The 19,078-nt window shown below is 41.2% G+C and overlaps 2 protein-coding genes across 5 annotated transcripts in view; both read right to left on the bottom strand.

The window, feature by feature from the left end:
- The window catches only part of LOC143895725 (uncharacterized), a 19,166-nt gene extending 12,001 nt beyond the window's left edge, over positions 1–7,165 (bottom strand). The window contains exons 1-3 of the mRNA XM_077403048.1: positions 7,042–7,165; positions 6,175–6,951; positions 4,603–5,444 (exon numbers count right to left, since the gene is read on the bottom strand). Of these exons, the coding sequence (XP_077259174.1) occupies positions 4,603–4,702 (100 nt within the window). The 5' untranslated portion in view covers positions 4,703–5,444; positions 6,175–6,951; positions 7,042–7,165. The remainder of the gene's footprint in view (positions 1–4,602; positions 5,445–6,174; positions 6,952–7,041) is intronic.
- On the bottom strand, positions 7,041–18,911 carry LOC143895724 (transcription elongation regulator 1). 4 transcript variants are annotated; one of them, XM_077403043.1, is made up of 20 exons: positions 18,457–18,910; positions 17,607–17,865; positions 17,441–17,530; positions 17,159–17,350; positions 16,435–16,681; positions 16,091–16,309; positions 15,760–15,963; positions 15,362–15,635; positions 15,022–15,254; positions 14,759–14,922; positions 14,462–14,670; positions 14,223–14,373; positions 10,237–10,683; positions 9,954–10,163; positions 9,599–9,865; positions 9,412–9,489; positions 9,113–9,336; positions 8,007–9,010; positions 7,175–7,731; positions 7,041–7,090 (listed from the first exon to the last, which is right to left on the bottom strand). In XM_077403043.1, the coding sequence occupies exons 1-18, from the start codon at positions 18,615–18,617 to the stop codon at positions 9,007–9,009; spliced, it is 3,633 nt and encodes a 1,210-aa protein (XP_077259169.1). In that variant the 5' UTR covers positions 18,618–18,910; the 3' UTR covers positions 7,041–7,090; positions 7,175–7,731; positions 8,007–9,006. The 4 variants fall into 4 exon arrangements, with proteins under 4 accessions (XP_077259169.1, XP_077259170.1, XP_077259171.1 ...); XM_077403044.1 differs by lacking the exon at positions 7,175–7,731; XM_077403045.1 differs by lacking the exons at positions 7,041–7,090; positions 7,175–7,731 and having other exon boundaries at positions 8,670–9,010; positions 16,091–16,303; positions 18,457–18,911.
- Between the last annotated feature and the right edge of the window lie 167 nt (positions 18,912–19,078).

Genomic DNA, 19,078 nt, shown 5'->3' on the forward strand with positions numbered 1-19,078 from the left:
GCTGACTAATTATTAACTCGAGATGACGAAAAGAAAAGAAAATTTTAATTGTATCTTTACGTGAAATTTTGGTCCATGTCTCAGTTGTTATACTTCATAGTTACAGATATTATATAATACGTCTCTGCGCGGAAATAGAAATATCTAGGTATATCGAATTTACAAAAACTACGTAGACGATGGGGGGGGGGGAGATTGGGGCTGGTTGTTACAGGGGTAAAATGATACAGCTATAAAAAGTAGGTTCATGAAACCGTCTATAAGAAACGCTAGATTATAGCGATAAACGCATTTTAAAGCTAAATAATCATACATTTCATAATCGTTAGCGTTTCTTAGACGGTTTCACGAACTTGGATTTTATAGCTGTATGATTTTACCCCTGTAACAACCAGCCCCAGTCTTCCTTACTGTCGCGGACTTTATATGTGAGCTCTATATATCGAAGAGATAAACGATCGCGCGTCGTTGCGAATGTGGAGTGTGAAGGACTCCGGCTTCGTAACGCGAATTTCCGTTGGGCAATCGCGGCGTTTCCTTCGGGGAGCAGAATTAATACATATACATATACATTCTTGGCCTCCGAACAACGTGTCGGACTTGACCAATCTCACGATTTCTCGCTCGCGATGTTGCGAGTTGCGAGGCGTCTCCGATAACCACCGCCCGTGGAGGATCATCGGATGGACGGCGGGGCGCGTCGGGCGCGTCGGGCGCGTCGCGAATCAGATCCGATTGAGAGAAAAGGCATCGGCACCTCCGGGAAACGAGACGCACGGGGAAGGTCATCCGCGAGCTCCGCGCGCCTGATGTATTTCTCAACTCGATATCGCCGCTCCGAATTCCTCGATCGCACGCATGAGGAACGGCGAAAACGAAAGAGAGCCTAGAAAGAAGGCGCGCCGCAAGAAGGCGCATTATATACGACGAGGCGTACGCGTGAAAACGGAAAGCGCGGCGCGGAGGATCTAATACCATCCTCGAAGTGGGTCAAGTATTAATCAAACATTCGATACGGATTAATCGATCATCTCGTCAACAACTACTTAACAAATGCATATGCACCGTAACGGCTTTAACGCTCATCTCTTCTTTTCAATTAATATACCTTTCGTTCAGAAATATTTTCATATTTCAATTTGTATACGTACATATTTTTGAATATTATATTTATTCTCCGAAACTTTTTAACGTCGGATTATTATTATTAAAGATATTTATTCGTCGTCGTGCAAACAAGACTTTTATCACGATCCTCCCTTACAATGCGCAATCCCCGCAATTTATATTCCAGATCTGCGTACGCATTTGGCGTTTCAAGGTGCGCGAGGACTACTCCTCCGCGCGGCCGGGACAAGGCAGCAATGCGATAAAATATTATCGCGATATCGACGCTGCTCCTCGCAAAGCGAAGAGACGGCGGAAAATCTCTCGGTCTGATCCGATACATTCCATTCAGCTGGAATCGCACGCGCAATTTTTTTCCCCCCGTCGTGCTTGTCCCGGCCTCAGGAGCCAACCCGTTAGGACAGTCTAAATGTGGAAGGTCGTTCGTTGGCACCGGCACCGGCACCGGCACCGGCCGCGGCCCGGCCCTTAACACCGTCGAAATTCCTGGGACCTTTAGCGCCAGCCTCGAAACGCCCTCGTGATGAACAAAGACCACGAGAAAGAGACAAGAGGGAAGCGGAGCGAAAAGAAACTTGGCCGGACGACCGCGCTCGTCCGCGTGGTACTTACGTAGGGATTATTTTGGGATCGCGCGCGGATTCGAACGGCAGATCAGAGGAGGACCCGCCGCGGTCGTTTCACTTTCTACCGGAGCGGGGCAAAAGTTGCCTCGACCTTTTCGAGGAAGCCTCGCGCGTCGCGCGAGATTTCATTAAAGTCACGCGCGCATTGCGAGAAACTTTCACGGATTGATGCCTCGTCGTAGTCACCGATTGCCGCCGGTTTTTCACGTCTACAAAAATAAACGGATCCTGACTTGGAAATAATAGATTTAAAGATAGCGATTTTTTCGCTTCTCTTTTCAGGATAAAAAATATCAGACATTTCTGTTTGCGTTTGACACTGAAAAGATGAATCTTGATTGCTTTTTAAATACTTTTTAAATGCTTTTTCAAAATGTTGCGTTAAATTAGGTAACTTATTCTTCAGTTTGCATGGATATTGATGTACGTCTTGAGCAAGATCGTCAGTGGACTGTGTGTGTGTGTGTGTGTGTGTGTGCCTCGATGCTTCTCGGGTAGAATAAAAAATTTGTTCTTCATTATAAACCACGAAAGACGTCCAACATCGAAAGATGAGAAGTTACGACATGTCCAGCAGCGACATAGCTTCTGCGAAATAATAATCAATTTCGTATCCACGTGCCGAGAGACGGAGAGACAATGTAATACTCTGAGATAATCCGCGTAACTGCAGAAATCTTGCAAATTGTGCAAATTCGCGAGACCTTAATGACAGCGTCGCGTGCGTTCACGTTCACCTCAGAAATCTCAGAATGCGAACAACGAATGCGCGTTTCTCGTTTCTCGCACGTCCATGCGTAACGCGTGGCGCGATTGTTCGACAATCATTTGCCAATCCGTCGTGTTCGCGTGCGTCCGACGATAAGCGTAACAATGGCGAACAAAGGCAAGGTTGCGAAGGATGGCTGCGCCCGCTCGGTATTACAAATCGCGACGGGGGGAAAGGGAGTCCGTTCGACAAGGGCGCGGTACCGCGATAGCCCGTCCCCGTCGTCCATTAGGTCCCCGACAATAAGGTCCCGAGTCCGGCGCTCGCTGTCGCCACTCCGCAACCGTATCGCAATTCTATTGTATCGCGGATCGCGCGCTTATTATACCACTGGCCACTGCCGCCGGCCGCGGAATTACGTGGCGCGGGCAAACATCGCGGTCGGCTCGTGACCGCCGACCATTCGGACCATTATATCCGCGAGCGAACGACGTTCCGTTCTGCGGTTGCGGAAAGGGGATATTTTCGAGTATCGAGTGGCTACGGCCGCGGCCGCGGCCGCGGCCGCGTCAGACGCCGGATCGAGGGAACGAGTAAGACTCCTGGCATTTCGCGAGAGACGCGCGGATAGATTCTGTCATTTCCTGACGGTGATTCCTACGCTGTTAATTAAATATCAAAAAGAATGTTATTTTTAACCACCAAATTTTTTTCTGTATCGAAATTTATTATTTTAACACAAAACAGTATTATTTTAACTCCATTGGTTTGAGAGTTAGATTGATGTTTTAATTAAATTAACGACACGCACACACATACTGAGTAGAAGCAGTGGCGATCTATAGGAATGGTTAAAAATGACTGAAATTGAGTGTATACTTGAACAGTGTATGACTATATAATGTAGATCAACCTTTCATCTGGAAAGGTCCAGGCACTTTTCCAGCTACTAGTGATTGAACGTTATGAGACCCTAAATTTTATCGGAGGCTACCGAGTAATGATAGTATATAGTATATTTTGATTTCGATCGATTTCAAGAGCGGACCTCGATAGAATTTTCACTCGAGGAAACTCGCGTTGGACGACGACTTCCCTTGATATGCACGCCGAAGAAGGATTGGCGCGTCAAACCGACCATCTGTCATTCAAGTATAATGAGGTAAAAGTAGGACACGCCGCGCAAGTATGAACAATACGTAGCGTCGACTGTGTAAGGCGAATTTTGAGATTCCATGCAACGGTTCTTAATCCTGATATAAGCTCGCTAAAAGTCAGCGGGCGTACGAATTTACGAATCCTCAAACGTTCGAAGACTGCTGGCGCGCGAAAAAAATCGCACAATTCGCGAATTTACGAATTCGTAGCCGTAAATACATCTACGCGCGTAACGAACGAAAGAATTCAAGGAGCTATGCACGCGAAATTATGGAATAGAAGATTGAAAAATGTATGAATATTTGGCACGTACAATTTTGGTGCTCGCGTAATCTTGGGATCGTGGGAACAAAAATTCACGCGTGTCAACTTTTCTCGAAGATTATGGCGTATCCTAATCACGCATGAATTTGTAGAACACAGTTAAATATTAAAGAATAAACATTAAACTAATATCTTGAGTTAAACATTGTGTTATTTTCAACTACCATGCGTGGTAGTAGATAGTTATCAAAATTTATTATTTAAACACAAAATAGTATTATTTCAATTCCAATGGTTCAGTTAAATTAACATTATTTTAATTAAATTAACGACACGTTGAGGAGGAGCAGTGGCGACCTGTAGGAATGCTTAAAAATGACTGAAATTAAATTTGACACTACGCATTTAACAGTAAAAGACCCCTAATCTACGCGCGCTGGTGCATTCCAACGTAAGACCGTAACGTTCGGATCGTGCATGCGTGCAAAGGTCCGAAACCTCTGACCAGTCGCTATCGTCCCGTCACTCGTGCTCGCCTCGGTTAAATATCCTTCACATTCACCGAGAAGCGTATCCATGAAAGGCTCGCGCGAGCGTCATTATAATCTCAGCGCGCTCTGACAAGCGGAACGCGAAGCGGGCGCGGGTGCTTTAAATAACTCGCGGTTTAGCACCGGAAGTTTCTCGGCGGGGTGGTCCACCCTCGTGAGAACTTACCCTCTTGACGACCGGCGGCGACGAGCGCGCAGACCAGCAGCAGACGAAAGAGGAGGATCTGGCCGCGCGAGGCGGTCGCTCCTCGTCGACACCTCGGCATCTTCGCGGACCCCGTCCTCGATGAGTGGCTTGCACGCGGCGGGTGCCCTACGGGGTCACTCGCGGCTCATCGCGCGACCAAGACCGACCGACCGGTCCCCATTCGACGCGGGTGTCGCGTCGGCGGATCCGCGCGCCAGCGGACGTGTGAACTGTCAGTGCCGTTAGCCGCACGCGGGAAGGACCATCGCCGTCAGGCCGAAGAACGGCGCGTTCGTACGCGAGCGCGGCACGCTTGTCACTGGCCAGGGTAGAGCGGGTAGAGCGGGTAGAAAGCAAAATCCGACTTTCACTTGGCCGAGCTCGAGGCGGAGCTGGCACGTCGAGGCCGCCAGGATCCACCGTCCCTTCCAACGGCCTATGGATCCCTCCTCCGTCTTCTCCTCCTCCTTATTCTCTTTCTCCTTCTCGGTTAAATCGACGGGTCTTGCCCGCTGCGTGCGTTTTGACGCTCGTGAAAATGACCGGGGACAGGAGTCGACAGCAGGACCGACGGGCAAAGGGGAACGTCGACGACGATTCCCCGATGACAATGGCTGGCGGTCCACCCGCCCTGATGACGTTCTTAGCGCCTCACGGGAATCGCGCGCGGAGAAACACCATGGTTCTGCATCTCTGCGCCTTTCCATTTGCATGACTTTTAGCTTCGCGCCGGGATTGGAGTTAACTCGAGTCGACGGCTCCGATAAAACGGAAAGCACTTATCGCACGCAGAAGTCGATGTGCACCAATGTCTCGAAGAACTAAAAAAAATATATGAATAATATATATATATATATATATATATATATATATATATGATAATTTATATATTTTTTAAAATAAATTATTTGATGTAAACGCGTATACTTATATCGGTTTACAATTTAAACTTTATTGTATTCCGTATGATCTAATTCTAATTAAATGAATCACTTTCAAATTTCTTATTCTCTGGTTACATATCACGAAGAGATATATTTTTGTGTTTTCCCACCCCTCTACTTTTCAAATCGTTACGGAAGCAGAGTTAATCAGAGTCGACACATAATACAAATTAAATGGAAAGTAGATACGACAAGTCGACTGGATGGAAAGTACCTGTCGCGTTTCACACAGCGATGACACGTAAAGTATCTTAAAAATGTTTTTAAAAAATGTTGCATTATTTAAAAGCAAGATATCTTACTCTCTCTCTTTCTTCACATTCAGTAAAAAAAAAGGCGCAAGGACTTGAATATAGAATAAAATTACCAAAGCAAATTTTGTCTTCTTTTTATATACATAGAATACATATATATTGAGATTCTTTATTTTTCAAATTAATTTTACCAATAATTTTCAGTGCGCTTTATATGACAAATCGATACAAATCGATTTATTCAATTTAGATGTAATTTATATATCTTTCTGCCTATGTTTTCGATTCTTTAAATCTCTTAAAGATATACGGATCGGCACTTAATTACTACCTTGTTACTTCCAACTGTTCACCTTGATTCTTCATTTCTGGAAACAGGTCCATCGATGAAGCCAAATGGCTCTCTCAGGATCGACGACCATGAAGGCGAAGACACGCTGAGAGATCACTATTTTCTCGGTCGAGCGAACGGCCGATGAATTGCAAATTATTCGTCGCGAAAACGTCGCACAATTTCTCCGAGCGACAGTGTCGTTTTCATCCTAAATATAATACTCCTGCAACAAAGGTGTTCAGTGTGCGAAAGAGAAACATTCAAGATCTACAAAGACGATATAACGATGCCGATTTGCACTCCACGTGGAGCGAGCCTCGAGCGTACTAATAACAGGAAACGCTGCTGCAATAATCTATCTAATCGATCGCATTACTCGAACAGTGAGAAATACGATTCGCCCGGCGAGCCGGGGAATCGGATTTCAGGGTCTCCCACGGCATTTCCTCGACCTCCGGGCAGGCCTTCGCAAAAATCTGCTCTCTCAAGTCCATCCTGTTACCCCACCCGTTCGTTAACCCTCACCGGTCGCGCCTGACCTTTACCGGGTCCGCCCGTAACGTCGAACGTACAGATTGATTCACATCCGGACAGAGGCAGAGGCAAAAAGGCGTGTAGCAAGGTCGGGACAGCCGGGAGAAAGTCGGCGTCGTCGCGTGATGTAATTCGATCGGCGATGATCGCTCCGGTATCCTTTCTACGTATCACGCTTGGTATGATTAAATCCAAAGTCCGTTCTCACTTTTGTCGCCAAGTGGAAGATCATTGCTCGTCGTTCACGCGAGATTTTGTTTTCCTTAAAATAATCAGAAAAACTTATATAATCCTCAATTATATTATTACATTGTTCTCCCGATCCCCTAATTATATTGTCAAGTGAACGTACTTCGATCGCAGTTCAGTTTCAGTGAGAATGCAATGAACTTTTAGAAATGCTGAAAAATAATAACGTTTTTAAACAAAGTTGAAGGCAGCCTCTCTTTATAAAGAAGATGAAAAGATTTCAGACTGATGCTTACTCAGCAAATATCTCTACGACGCTTACACAATAAAGGCAACGAGTATTAACTAAAAGCAAAAGAAATAATTGCCTTCTCATAAAGACCAGTGTCACTCTCTCGCGACATCCCGAATATTTTATCGCTGTAAGAGGCTTTGCTTTCCACGAGTGCCGCGGCGGTCTTCGTCGCGAGCACGCAGGCTGGGATGTTAAAATTTCGTAAGGATTCCGTGAGAATCCCAAAGTAAGACTCTGCTCCACTCCTGCTCTCAATTGTTTCACGCGCGCGTTACCTAATGACGTAACGCTCGACTACGTAGGAGTATATAGGAGTTCACCGGCTGTTTAGCTTATACCGATTTATATTCTTACCGCGATAGCAGGAAGTGCAACGCGCCGTTGTGTATCGTAACGGTACACCGCGAGGGATATATAATGTAGATATCCGCCTGGCGTTTATTAGGCAACGATACCTGTCGATACCTGTTCCGATAAACGTTATCGCGAACACATACGAGAAATGTTCCACGGCTTCAAATTTTTATGTAGGCGGAACGTGTGTCTACGCGATCGAATCTGTAATAACGTACGCGCTATTGAAACAATGTACAAGACAGTTACATAAGAAATATACATACATATAAAATATATATATATATATATATATATATATATATATATATATATATATGATACAAATATCAATATATTGATTTAGTGACAGCATTCTGCTTGCTATTATTATTTGGAATTTTTTTTAGGATTCTACACATTCGGAATGTATGGAAAAATCAATAGTGTTTTCTGTCAATGTATTACTCTCATTTTTAAACAATTCTTTTTTCAATTACCGTAATGCTTGGCGTTCGAAACATCAACAGGCGTAAACATCAATATCCGTCGTGAAATCGTCTCGCTTCATATCCAGCATTGAATTCTTCGATATTTGAATCTTTAATATTCAAGCATTGAAATCACCGAGATTTATCGTATTGATCCATAAGGCACACGTTTCGAATCAAAATCATGTTAGTGTCGCCATCTAAGAAACATCACCAGAACTAACTAACGAAACTTGCCATCTTATCAAGTTAATTCCTGTAAAAACAAATTAATAAATTATTAGATACTTTGTGAAATATAAGTATTGTAATAAAAATTTTTAACATATATTTATATATATATAAACTGGAACAGTATCCTTATTGATTAATTGCGCTAACGAGAAAAAAAAAAGAAAATTTAATTGATTAATTCTCCCGCTTTATAAATTAAAAATTTTATCCTCGCGCGTTTGTCTTTACGTAAAAAAACAAAAGCATTTGGCTGATGTTATATAAAGGTACATCCTGAACAAAATACTAGATTATGTATTTTGAAAATAGGGTAGCGTCAAGAGCTAAAGGATTACTGGAATAATGTAATTTGTTTAATGACAAAATAGTAATATCTTTTAATGATTTTACAATAACCATTAACTTTATTATTGGAAAATCAGTACGACGTTCTCCCAATCTTTCTTATTCCACTTTAATTTGCGTAAATTTAGATGAGACAAACGTATCGAATACATTGCAGTTCTTGCACCGTAAAATAATTATGTTACGCACGTTTACCGACATTCTGTGAAATTTAATATTATTCAACAATAATATATATGCTTGCGCTACAATATCTCATAATGCAATACAATCTCACAGTTGTGTAGAATTAGCATTTAATTATTTTATTGAATCCTATACAGGCAATAATTCAGTGTGTAAAGTAATTCAATTTAACTACAGCTAAATTCATTCATTTCTGTTACTGTTATGTGTCATATGTGTATGATATTTCGATGTAGATCATTCTTCAACTGAAACAGAAACATATGTTTAGTACAGAAACAGATGTTGCATTTGTTTAAGAAAACAAAATGTAAAGTTTTGTTATCTTTGTTCCGTGTATTGAAATTTACTTTGCAGTTGATCTTCTCGATGGTTCTGAAGCAGTAGGAGGTGGTGGAGGACCCCTACGTGCTAACTCTTCCAGATAGCCCATTAATAATCGAGTCCGTTCAGCGGCTGCAGCCTCGAGCACGAGAAATCGGCGATCCTTTCTAAGAATTTCTTCGATCTCTGCTAAATGCGAACTATTCTCTTGAACCTTTTTGTACGTTTTGTCAGTGATTAGTTTCGTTTCCTGAAAAATCACATTTTCTTGACCAACAGTTACACCGGGTTTTTAAACGGTATATCGCGAGTTAATTAAACGCACCTGTAGGAGCTCCCTAAAGTCAGCTTTGGCAGCAACGAGTTTATCCTTAATATATTCCTTAAACTCCTTTTCGCATTTCTAAAACGATAAAAAAATATTTGGAATAAGTAATAATATATATATATATATATATTATTATATATATTATATATAATATATATATACTTTGAAACCAATGATTACGTACTCGATCGCTAGAAGAAAATTTTAAATATCTAGGATCATCTTTCAACAGTTTCTTAATGTCTTTCCAGGATGCCGTTAGCTCGGTCGACGCGCCTACTTCGTCGAGCAATTCCCGAAATTTGTCGCGCTTCTTGCGGCCCAATTGTTCAATGTGTTCGTTAAACAATCGTTCTTTCTCCTCGCGATCTAAACTTTCAGCCAACTCCCACCTATGATCCTTCCTCAATTGTCGTTTCGCTTCTCTCCACGCCAGATCGCCGTTCCTTACCTGAAATGGAAACAAATATTCAAGATATTGTAATCAGAAATACCAATAATTCTCGTAGAATATTACGCGATTTAAACTAGATGCATACCAAATCAGCTAGAAGAGCACTGAAGTGTTGAACCGCCTCTGTGTGACGGTGATGCTGTCTTTCCTTATCCCTATCGCGAAGATGTGTAGCTAAAGTCCTTTGTACTTCTCTTTCTCTCTCTCTGATACTGACTTCCGCTCGTCTTTCACGTTCCCTTTTCTGTTTCTCGCGATCCTCCTCCGAATCGGAATGATCGTCTCCCTCTTCCTTCTAAAAAAAACAAAAAAACAAAAAAAAAGTAAAAAAAAGTGTACAAAAGATAGATATTGTATATTATACTTACGTCATTCTCCTTTTTAACGCTTTTGTCGTCAGTTTCTTCAATTTCCCCACTCTCTTTCTCTATCACCATCTCTTTTTTTTCCTTTTCGCTGTCCTCCGTGGATGTTTCGCTCTTCCGTTGCTTCTTTTCCCTTGTATTATCTTTGTCAGGTTTGTCCTTGCTGGACTTTGTTTCTTTACCTTTATCCGAATCCTTACGATCCCTATCCTTCTTGTCCGTCTTGTGATCTTTCTCTCTGTGCCGATGGTCTTTGTCTTTCTCCTTTTCCTTTTTCCGCTCATCCTTCAGCAGGCGAACGTAATCTCTAAACCAATCTTCCCGCGTGCTTGCCGACTCTACGACTCTGTACCTCCAATCCGTTTCCAACTTTTTCTTACAATCGCTCCAATGCGAATGCCTGTCGATGTCTTTGTGCTCACGTAGCATCGCAAAGAATTCCTTTTTCACCTGAAACGCATTTAACATAAGAGTTTTCATCGCTGAAGAACACGTACTGCTTGCTTATGTACTATTATACAATTCTTTTGCTTTTAAAATAAAATTTTTCTTGGTTCTCTTATATCATGCACGCTTTAATGATATTTCCAACCACGTATTACACGCTCAGCCACATTACAATCACTTTTATAAATATTATGATATAATGATCTGTAATGTGGATCAAACTATTTCAACTTGCAAACCTTTTAAATGGTTTTCAAACTATATTTCGTTAGGGGTAGAAGAAATAGTCATTCGTATTCGTTCGTGTCAGGAGGTATCACAACGTTAAGGACTCTATTTGTCGGATTTTTTGTTTTTAATGAACTAAGCTGGTCATTTTTTTTAGCTGAAAAAAATTATTAACTCATTATTCCTGTAAAAATAATTATTATGATCATCGTCATCATTAAATGTACAGTATTCAATTCGCTCGCATTGAACAATGTATAATTAACTTAAACTTTAATTTTTAAGAATCATCGCATGCCTTATGAACATGACATACTGGCATTTAATGATGACTGAATGTGTAAGGTAAGTAAATGTTTAACTGCCGCCCTTGCTGAAACGAAAAAAATATGGTTAGTGCATTATCATTAACTTGGAAAACATTAGAAGCTCGCAGCCGTCCAAATTACGAAACGAGTTTCCATCTAATTTTTTTTTCTCCTACTTGCTCTACACTCTAAAATACCTCTCGGAGAACGCATAATTTTAGTAAAAGCATCACATATTTCATAGCACATCGCACCGTTTACAAAAATTGCAACGCAACTGTTCTCTTGACAATTTTCTTGATGTTTTTTACGTAAAAGTAACATAACAGATAGATTATTAAATTAATGCTCACTAAAATGTTATCCTATTAAAATAAAGTGTATCTCTTTTTCTTTCTTTCTCTCTCTCTCTCTCCCTCTCTCCTAAGCCTCGATACTTTTAATTCTCAATACTGAAAGTATTAAACGAACAAAATTAGCTACGACAGACAGATGATTTTTGAATTGTCTAATCTACGCAACGTATGTGAAACCAAGAATCGTCCCATAAAATAGCTTTCTTTCCAATGTCCCCATTGCGTAATTTTTTAACGACTAAAATAATTTGTATATTCTTTGTTGCATTAAAAAGAAGAACGTTTAGATAATATTATTATAAAAGACAATCGAGAAATGATTACAGCTCAGACACTGGCACAATTTCATCTTCAAATTACACATAACATTTGTTACTCGGATCCTATAAGGATTTTCAAGGTACTTAGAAGCCTGTGTTTACACAACTGCTTAAACTTACTTCTTTATCTCATTTTAACTGAAATTGATGTAAAAATCCACTTGCATTATTATTATTATTATTATTATTATTATTAGAATAAAAAATAGTTCTCAGATGAGATGATGTAAAACAAATACTTTTATAAAAATGTAAATTACTCATTCTATGCCAATTTAATAACTTTGCATTATAACTCTGTATTGCAATTTATTGCGATCCTCTAAAATGTATCAGGATAAAGTTAATTTTATATGTATTATTGCCGACAACAAGAAATTGTTTACATCTTAAAGTCGACTTAAAATTACTTGAGAGTTCCATGTGTGTTTTTGTATATCAAATTTGATGTATCATGTATTGACATAAGAACAATAGATAATATATGATTTTAAGATAATAATTCGTTGCTTTTTGGGAATATAAGATATTTTACCTAACGACCTACATACGCAAAGTAATTTTTCGCTTGATAATACTAGCAAACAGAAGTTATGCTCGAAATGACTATTACTGAAAAGTAAAATAGCAAATTAAACAAATAGCCTCTTATATCGTTAGTGAATTTGTTTTTATGTCCATACATTTAATGTAAGTTTTGTGGTAGCATTAGAATCAAATCTTTATATTTCTTTATAATCGGAATACATAAACTATGAGAAACTGTTCTGCGGACTAATGCTACCTCGGGCTTTAATATATCCTTTTTTTTTCTTTCAAATGAATTAACGTGAAATCTTTTTTTTCTTTTCAAACTGATTTTGACTCTGGGGAAAAGTTAATCTTTTGAAGTACGTGGATTACGAGTAATATACAAATACCGAGTTTGTTCATTCTCATGACACTCTGCTTTGAAGTAAAGAATGCGGCGCGCGAGGGTGTGCCAACAGTGACCCGCAGAGAAGGTGGGAATGGTAGATGACATCATCCATGCCACCAACCAGCTTCAGAACCAAGCCACTCCACATACGGAACCTGTCCTGCCTGCATCCTGACTGAAGTGGAGAGTTCAGAACACATAAGTATATAAGGAACCGTCACATACTAAGATTTTATTCTCTACATCTCCCATCTTAGAGCTACAAAAACTTTTCGATTTCGATCGAGCAAATCTACTGGAGTAGAGAATTATTATTAGAGAAATATCTCCTGGTATATGTGTTCTTCAGCCGTTATAATTTTAGGAATTCGTACTATCTTACAAGTGGAACAAAATAATAACATACCTATGAAACCTGAAAGAAATTAATTAATTATCGCTGTAAAAACATAAACTTCATTAAACATTTCACTAAACATATCCTCTCCTATATAAGATTAAAAACGCTTTGCATCTATTCTTAATTTCATTCTTATGCTATCGCGCATTGCAAAGCCTCGCTTAATAAGGTGAAATAATTCTTATTGAAATTATAATGAAATAATATAGTTATGTAAACATAGGAGCAAGCGCCGAATAAATAAATATATTCAGCCCATGCGCAACTTATCGCGGACGTAGGGTGTATTACATTTATATGCTGGTTCAAATATTCTTCAGCAGCATTTATGAAGCAATTCACTATAAATGAACGACATCTGCCTGGAATGGATGGAGAAAGGTTTATTGGAAAGTAAGGGAATTAAAAAAGTAGGAAACACGGTTTGTGTGATACTTTTCTTAAAATATAAAGGACTTCTAGGTAACCTTTAACATAAAAAAAAAAGTTCACACAAATATTAATTATTTAATAAAGTAACTTTAAGTATTTGATCAATATGTAACCACGAGTAAAAGAAATATTTTTGAATCTTCAAACTCACAAGTGATATAAAAATCATATGTGTGTAATACTAACTTACAATATAAATTCCAAACTTTCATAAACTGATAACAAAAAGCTAGAGAAACTGAACACATTAGCTTAAAATATATTAATGAAATTGTTGGAATCTATAATAATTTATCATTTTCAGAATATATCTGAAATTATTTATAATCGGTATTGAAAAATATTAGTGTATCTAAATCCTCTATATTTTTATTAAATATATATATATATATGTATACTTCTGATGGAACCTTGGGATGGACGGGGATATGTCGCTATAAATCTTACTTGTTCTGTCAAATGTTCTGTCAAAATATTTATACGTATTCGTATTATAATGTATGATGTCCTGAAAATGTCTTTTGCATTGCCACACAATGCGCGCGCACACATTCAGTAATGTTAATAAAATAAAAATACCTGTTCTCGTTTCGCTGTTTTCTCCTCTTTCTCCCTCTTTCGCACTTCCAGAAGATATTCGTTGAAAAGGCTTTCTCGTTCGCGCATCTTTTCTACATTCTTAAATCGTTCATCCCTTCCATGTTTTTGAGCAAAATCACTAAATGATGATCTACAAAAGAACAGAAAACATAAATTAACATTTTCTGCAGAAACGCAGAAACAAACGGAATAAAAAAATGCTCTCATTGTACGCATACTTTCCATGAAGTCCTGCCTCTTCTAAAAGCTTCTGGAATTGCTCTTTTCGTTCTTTCATTTTATTCCTCTTTTCTCGCCTTTCTTCTTCCGCCCTCTCCTTCACGTATTTCTCGAAGACCTGTTTCCTCTCCTTCGACGTTAGAAGTAAATAGCGTGGATCAAATACAATCTTATGAAGTTCTTTTTCCCAGGTACTGAATGCGGATACCTGAATGCAGAACGTAATACGTCGGTTACTCTCGGTACAATAAAGTAACATAACGGTCTGTACAAATGATAATAATGTAATAATTTACATCTTTCTCTGCAAGCATATCCCTGAACGATTTGATCCTCGTTTCCAATGGAACTATCGCCCTCTCCCTCGCTGCTCTCACTTCGGCCTCTATTGCAGCTTCCTTGCCGATGTCGATGGTCTTCTTCCCTTCCTTCTCCTCTTCTTCCTTGATGGGTGGTGTGCCTGAATAATAATATAGAATTTATATATATAAATCCTGTATTAATCCAATCTCGTATATATATATATATATACATCATTTCAGAGTAGTTTTTCACGTACTCTTGGGTTCCTCGTGTTTCGGCTTTTTGGCTGGTGTGGGTTGATCTTCATCGCTGCTTTCGCTGGAATCCGACTGACGTGGTGGTTTTGTAGCACCAATCGCGTCCGGAGGCGTTGATATCATCTTGTCCACATCCTGACGGCCAACAAGATCGTCCGGTCTTTCCCAAACCGATATCCTCGAAGAAGGATTGTAGAAAAATACCCGTCCGTCTCCCGTCCAAACAACACACCTTCACATACAAATATATTCGCTAGTTAATGCAAATATACACATTATGATGTATATAGCAAGAAACAATGAAACACAATATGAAAAACAAGTCATCGCTAAATATACCATGGAGTTCCAGGCACCGGCGTACTAGAAATTGGTCTAGACTTGTCTTGAGGCTTTGCAGGTTCCTTTGCAATATTTTCCTCCTTCTTCGGTTTAGCGCTATCCGCATCTTTTGTACTATCTTTGGTTTCATGTGCGTTCTCTTGCGGCTTTTCTTGTTTGCTAGGTTCAACAATGGCGGTAGTGTTGTTGGTAACGGCAGTGGTTGTAACAGCGGTAGTGGTAGGGACAACATTTGCTTCCTCGTTTTTCTGCCGTAATGTTAATTTCGCATCTAACAAAACAAAATTTCAGAACATATCATTTAAAACTTACACGACATTATTATGTTTCAAGATTCTAAGATCTCGGTTACTTTGCTTTATAAAGATAAATGCTGCAAATTACGTATCACGTACTCTCCAGATCCTTCAAGGCTTGTGGCTTTTCCCATACTGATTCTCCTGCTTTACTGTTGTAATAATAGAATCTGCCATCTGGTGCACGATGCTCGGTCCAGACCATAGCGGCCGCTACTAATTCAGAATCAAGCTGTGCAAGTATGGCAGGATCTTCAGGGGGTGCTTGAGGTGTCATTACACCATGAGGCATTTGTGGCATACCTAAAAAAAAAAAAAGAAAGAAAGCAGGTGCACTATAAGTTAATCTATAAAACGTGTTGAAATATTTCTTTTTTTCGTCGTATTTTTCGTCAGATATATCTTTTTCACGCGCATATTTTATACGTACCCCACGATGTTTGCGGTGGCCCATAACCGCCAAAAGGTTGAAAACCAGGCGGTGGCATCCCAAAGGGTGTTGCTCCGAATTGCGTTGCGATCGGATTACCAAACTGATTTGGCATTCTGTGCTGCATAGGGATCATATTTGGCGGCGGTTGCATCACGTTCGTATTTACTGCCGGTGTATTTATCGGTGGCGTATTGGTAACTGTCGTGGGTGCTGTACCTGACATTTTAAATTTTTAACGACGATACTTTGATAAATTTAAAGAACTTGCGTGCTAAGATATATACACACAAAGCTCGAGAAACGTTTTCAAAATTAAATAGTATCAATACCGTTCAAATTACCATTAGACTGATTTGTCTCGGACGCTTGCGCGTTGACATCTGGGGTGTCATTCAACGTAGGAGGTGGTCCAGTGCCAGGAGGCGCCGTACTTAACTGATTAATGGCATCTGTGTTGTTAGAGGATGATTGCTCGCCGCCTTGAGAGATTCTGTTTTCACTCATCTTGGTCGGCGTACTACTTGACGGAGTAGGTGTGGTGGAACGCGTTGTCGCTTGCTTTGACGCACCATGTACTAACTGTTCTAACTGCAAAACCACGATATATTTTTTATCGTGATTAAATTAATAACTAAATTAATCACATCAAATCTTATACAAAATAAACATGCGATTTTTCATTGACCAGCGAATAAATTTACCGATCTTCGTTACGACATTGCTAATTGTCAATTTTTTGATATATACGCTTCTTTATTTACACTTCGTTCTTGTCCCTATATTTTGCGCGTAAAAATATGTCGAAACTGATAAAAACAAAATAAATAAATATAATTTTGACGTCGATAAGATATACGGCTTAAATGTGTACGTATGACCAGGACCAGGATAAGTAAAGAATTTAGATTACTTGAAAATAATAATAGAAAAAAGCAATTGGCTTAGATATGTGTATAATCATAATCAGGGCAAGCAAAGAATGTAGATCACTCGCAAATAATAATAAAAGAAAAGCACTAATCGATTTCATCGGTAAGAGTCGGAATTCAATAGGTATTTATTTACCTGATCTTGTACCATGACCTTTACATTTGGTCCCTCTGGTTTAGTCCACGTGGTATCTCTCGTACGAATATTGTAATAATACGACTTTCCATCAGCCGCTTTCGTCTCTACCCACACTTCTCCGTTGAGATCTAGACCTGGAATGTTCGATTGTTGTTGCGCTTGCTGGGGTGGCTGTTGCTGTCCTGGAATCTATGGCATATAGATATATTTTATTCGGAAAGGTATCTTCAAACGCTTTTTATCGAGTATCTATTTTCTCTTTCCGCGCGCGTAACTTACGCTATTCATGTTAGGTGGCCCCATGCCGGGAGGTGGTCCATATGGGCCTGGTCCCGCACCCATAGGGCCGTTCATCATGTGTGGCGGTGGCTAAAGCAATAAGATTTGAGAATTAGAAATCTAATAATTTCGTACGTATCGAAAGATTCAACGACGCATAGCATACCATTCCTGGAGGCCCCATTAAATTTGGAGGGCCCATAAAATTGGGTGGTCCCATAGGTCCCCAACTGGGATCAAATGGCGGCGGTCCTCGGAATCTTGGGCCTGCCGGACCAGGCGGACAATTTGGCCTCGGCGGGGCTTCGAAGGGAAAGCCATTGTTCGCGCCGCGGAACATTGGCCCGCGCGGGCCAAATCCTCTTCCTCGAAACCTCGGAGAGCCACCTCTCATAGGGAAATCAAACCCACCTCTGCCACGACCCCTTAAATTATTTTTAAATGTTGTGACTAGATATCTTACAGCTCTACCATGCCACTTAGAGGAAGGAAGACCAGAAGTAGCTTTCCGAATCTTGCTTGACTCTTAAGAAAAACAAAAAGATACGCTCCGCTCCACCACGCCGCAGATTTCATCTGCTCGCGTCAGGCACCGCGCGTACTCGCGCTGTAACGCCGCTACAGAGGATGGAATGTCGCTTGCAAAGAGATTATTGGTTAAAAGATCATTTATTAATTAAAGTATTATTTAAATCTCGTCGTCGGTCCAAAGATTTTAAACAAATCCGACATTCCGCGCGTGTCATCTGTCGGGGCCGCGGCGGGGACGGGGGACGGGGGACGGGGGACGTTGGAGTCGGGAGTCGGGACGCCATCGAATCGAGTCCTCGGTGCTCGGACCTCGGATCGGACGAAAACATCGCCGGAAAGAGCGAAATCGAGCGAGCATGCGAGGCCGAGAGGAGGCAGCGCGGAGGGAACGGGGAACGGGGAAGAAGGAAGGAAGAGAGACGCGGGGAGAAGAGAGAACACCGCGAGGATCCGCGGTGCCGGGAAGCGCGGATCGCGATACGTACCGAAAACCGCCGCGGCCTCGCGGCATAAAATGCCTGTAATCCTCGCCCTCGTAGCTGTACTCCTCCGTCTCCTCCATGGGCTCGTCATTGTGCTCCTGCTCGCTGGCGGAGGCGGACTCGGCGGCCGCGATCGCGGCCGGCTGCTCGCTGCTCGCGTCCATCCCGTGGGCGCAGGCGGACCGTCGCCGTCGCCGTCGCCCCGAAAGCGCAAAAGGGAAGAGAGATCCCGACAAAAACTGGGCAGTGGGCACGCCGTACAGTCGCCGGTCGCCGTACGCCGTACGGAAAGAGATCCCCCGTCTCACACGCCCATTCGCTATCGCTTCTCTCGCTTATCTGCCCCTCTGAAGCCTCTGGCAGATCGCTCGTCTGGCGCGCAGGAAAAAAAAATGCCGCGGACAAATTACTATTCTCTCTCTCTCTCTGCGCGGATGTGCGGGCCGTAAACACGTCGCTGCAACTGCAAACACGCGCGAATTCCCCTAAACGGCCTAAACGCGCCGGCGTGGCAAGGGGGCCCCCGGCCCCTTCGTTGTGGAGGATTCACATCGCGTCCGATACGACGTCCAATATCCAATGGGAGAGTTCGTTTTCTAGAGATTCTGCTAGGGTCTCTAGAAAA

This window comes from Temnothorax americanus, unplaced genomic scaffold (genome assembly GCF_048541705.1).
Source record: "Temnothorax americanus isolate GAGA-0224 unplaced genomic scaffold, ASM4854170v1 Scaffold167, whole genome shotgun sequence".
In the NCBI taxonomy this organism is placed as follows: Eukaryota; Metazoa; Arthropoda; class Insecta; order Hymenoptera; family Formicidae; genus Temnothorax; species Temnothorax americanus.

Coding starts and splice junctions, on each gene's coding strand:
- LOC143895724 (XM_077403044.1), bottom strand. CDS start 18,617: ATGGACGCGAGCAGCGAGCAGCCGGCCGCGATCGCGGCCGCCGAGTCC. Junction 17,531..17,606: donor TAATGGGGCCTCCAGGAATG/GTATGCTATGCG, acceptor TTATTGCTTTAG/CCACCGCCACACATGATGAA. Junction 16,682..17,158: donor AGGTCATGGTACAAGATCAG/GTAAATAAATAC, acceptor GTGGTTTTGCAG/TTAGAACAGTTAGTACATGG.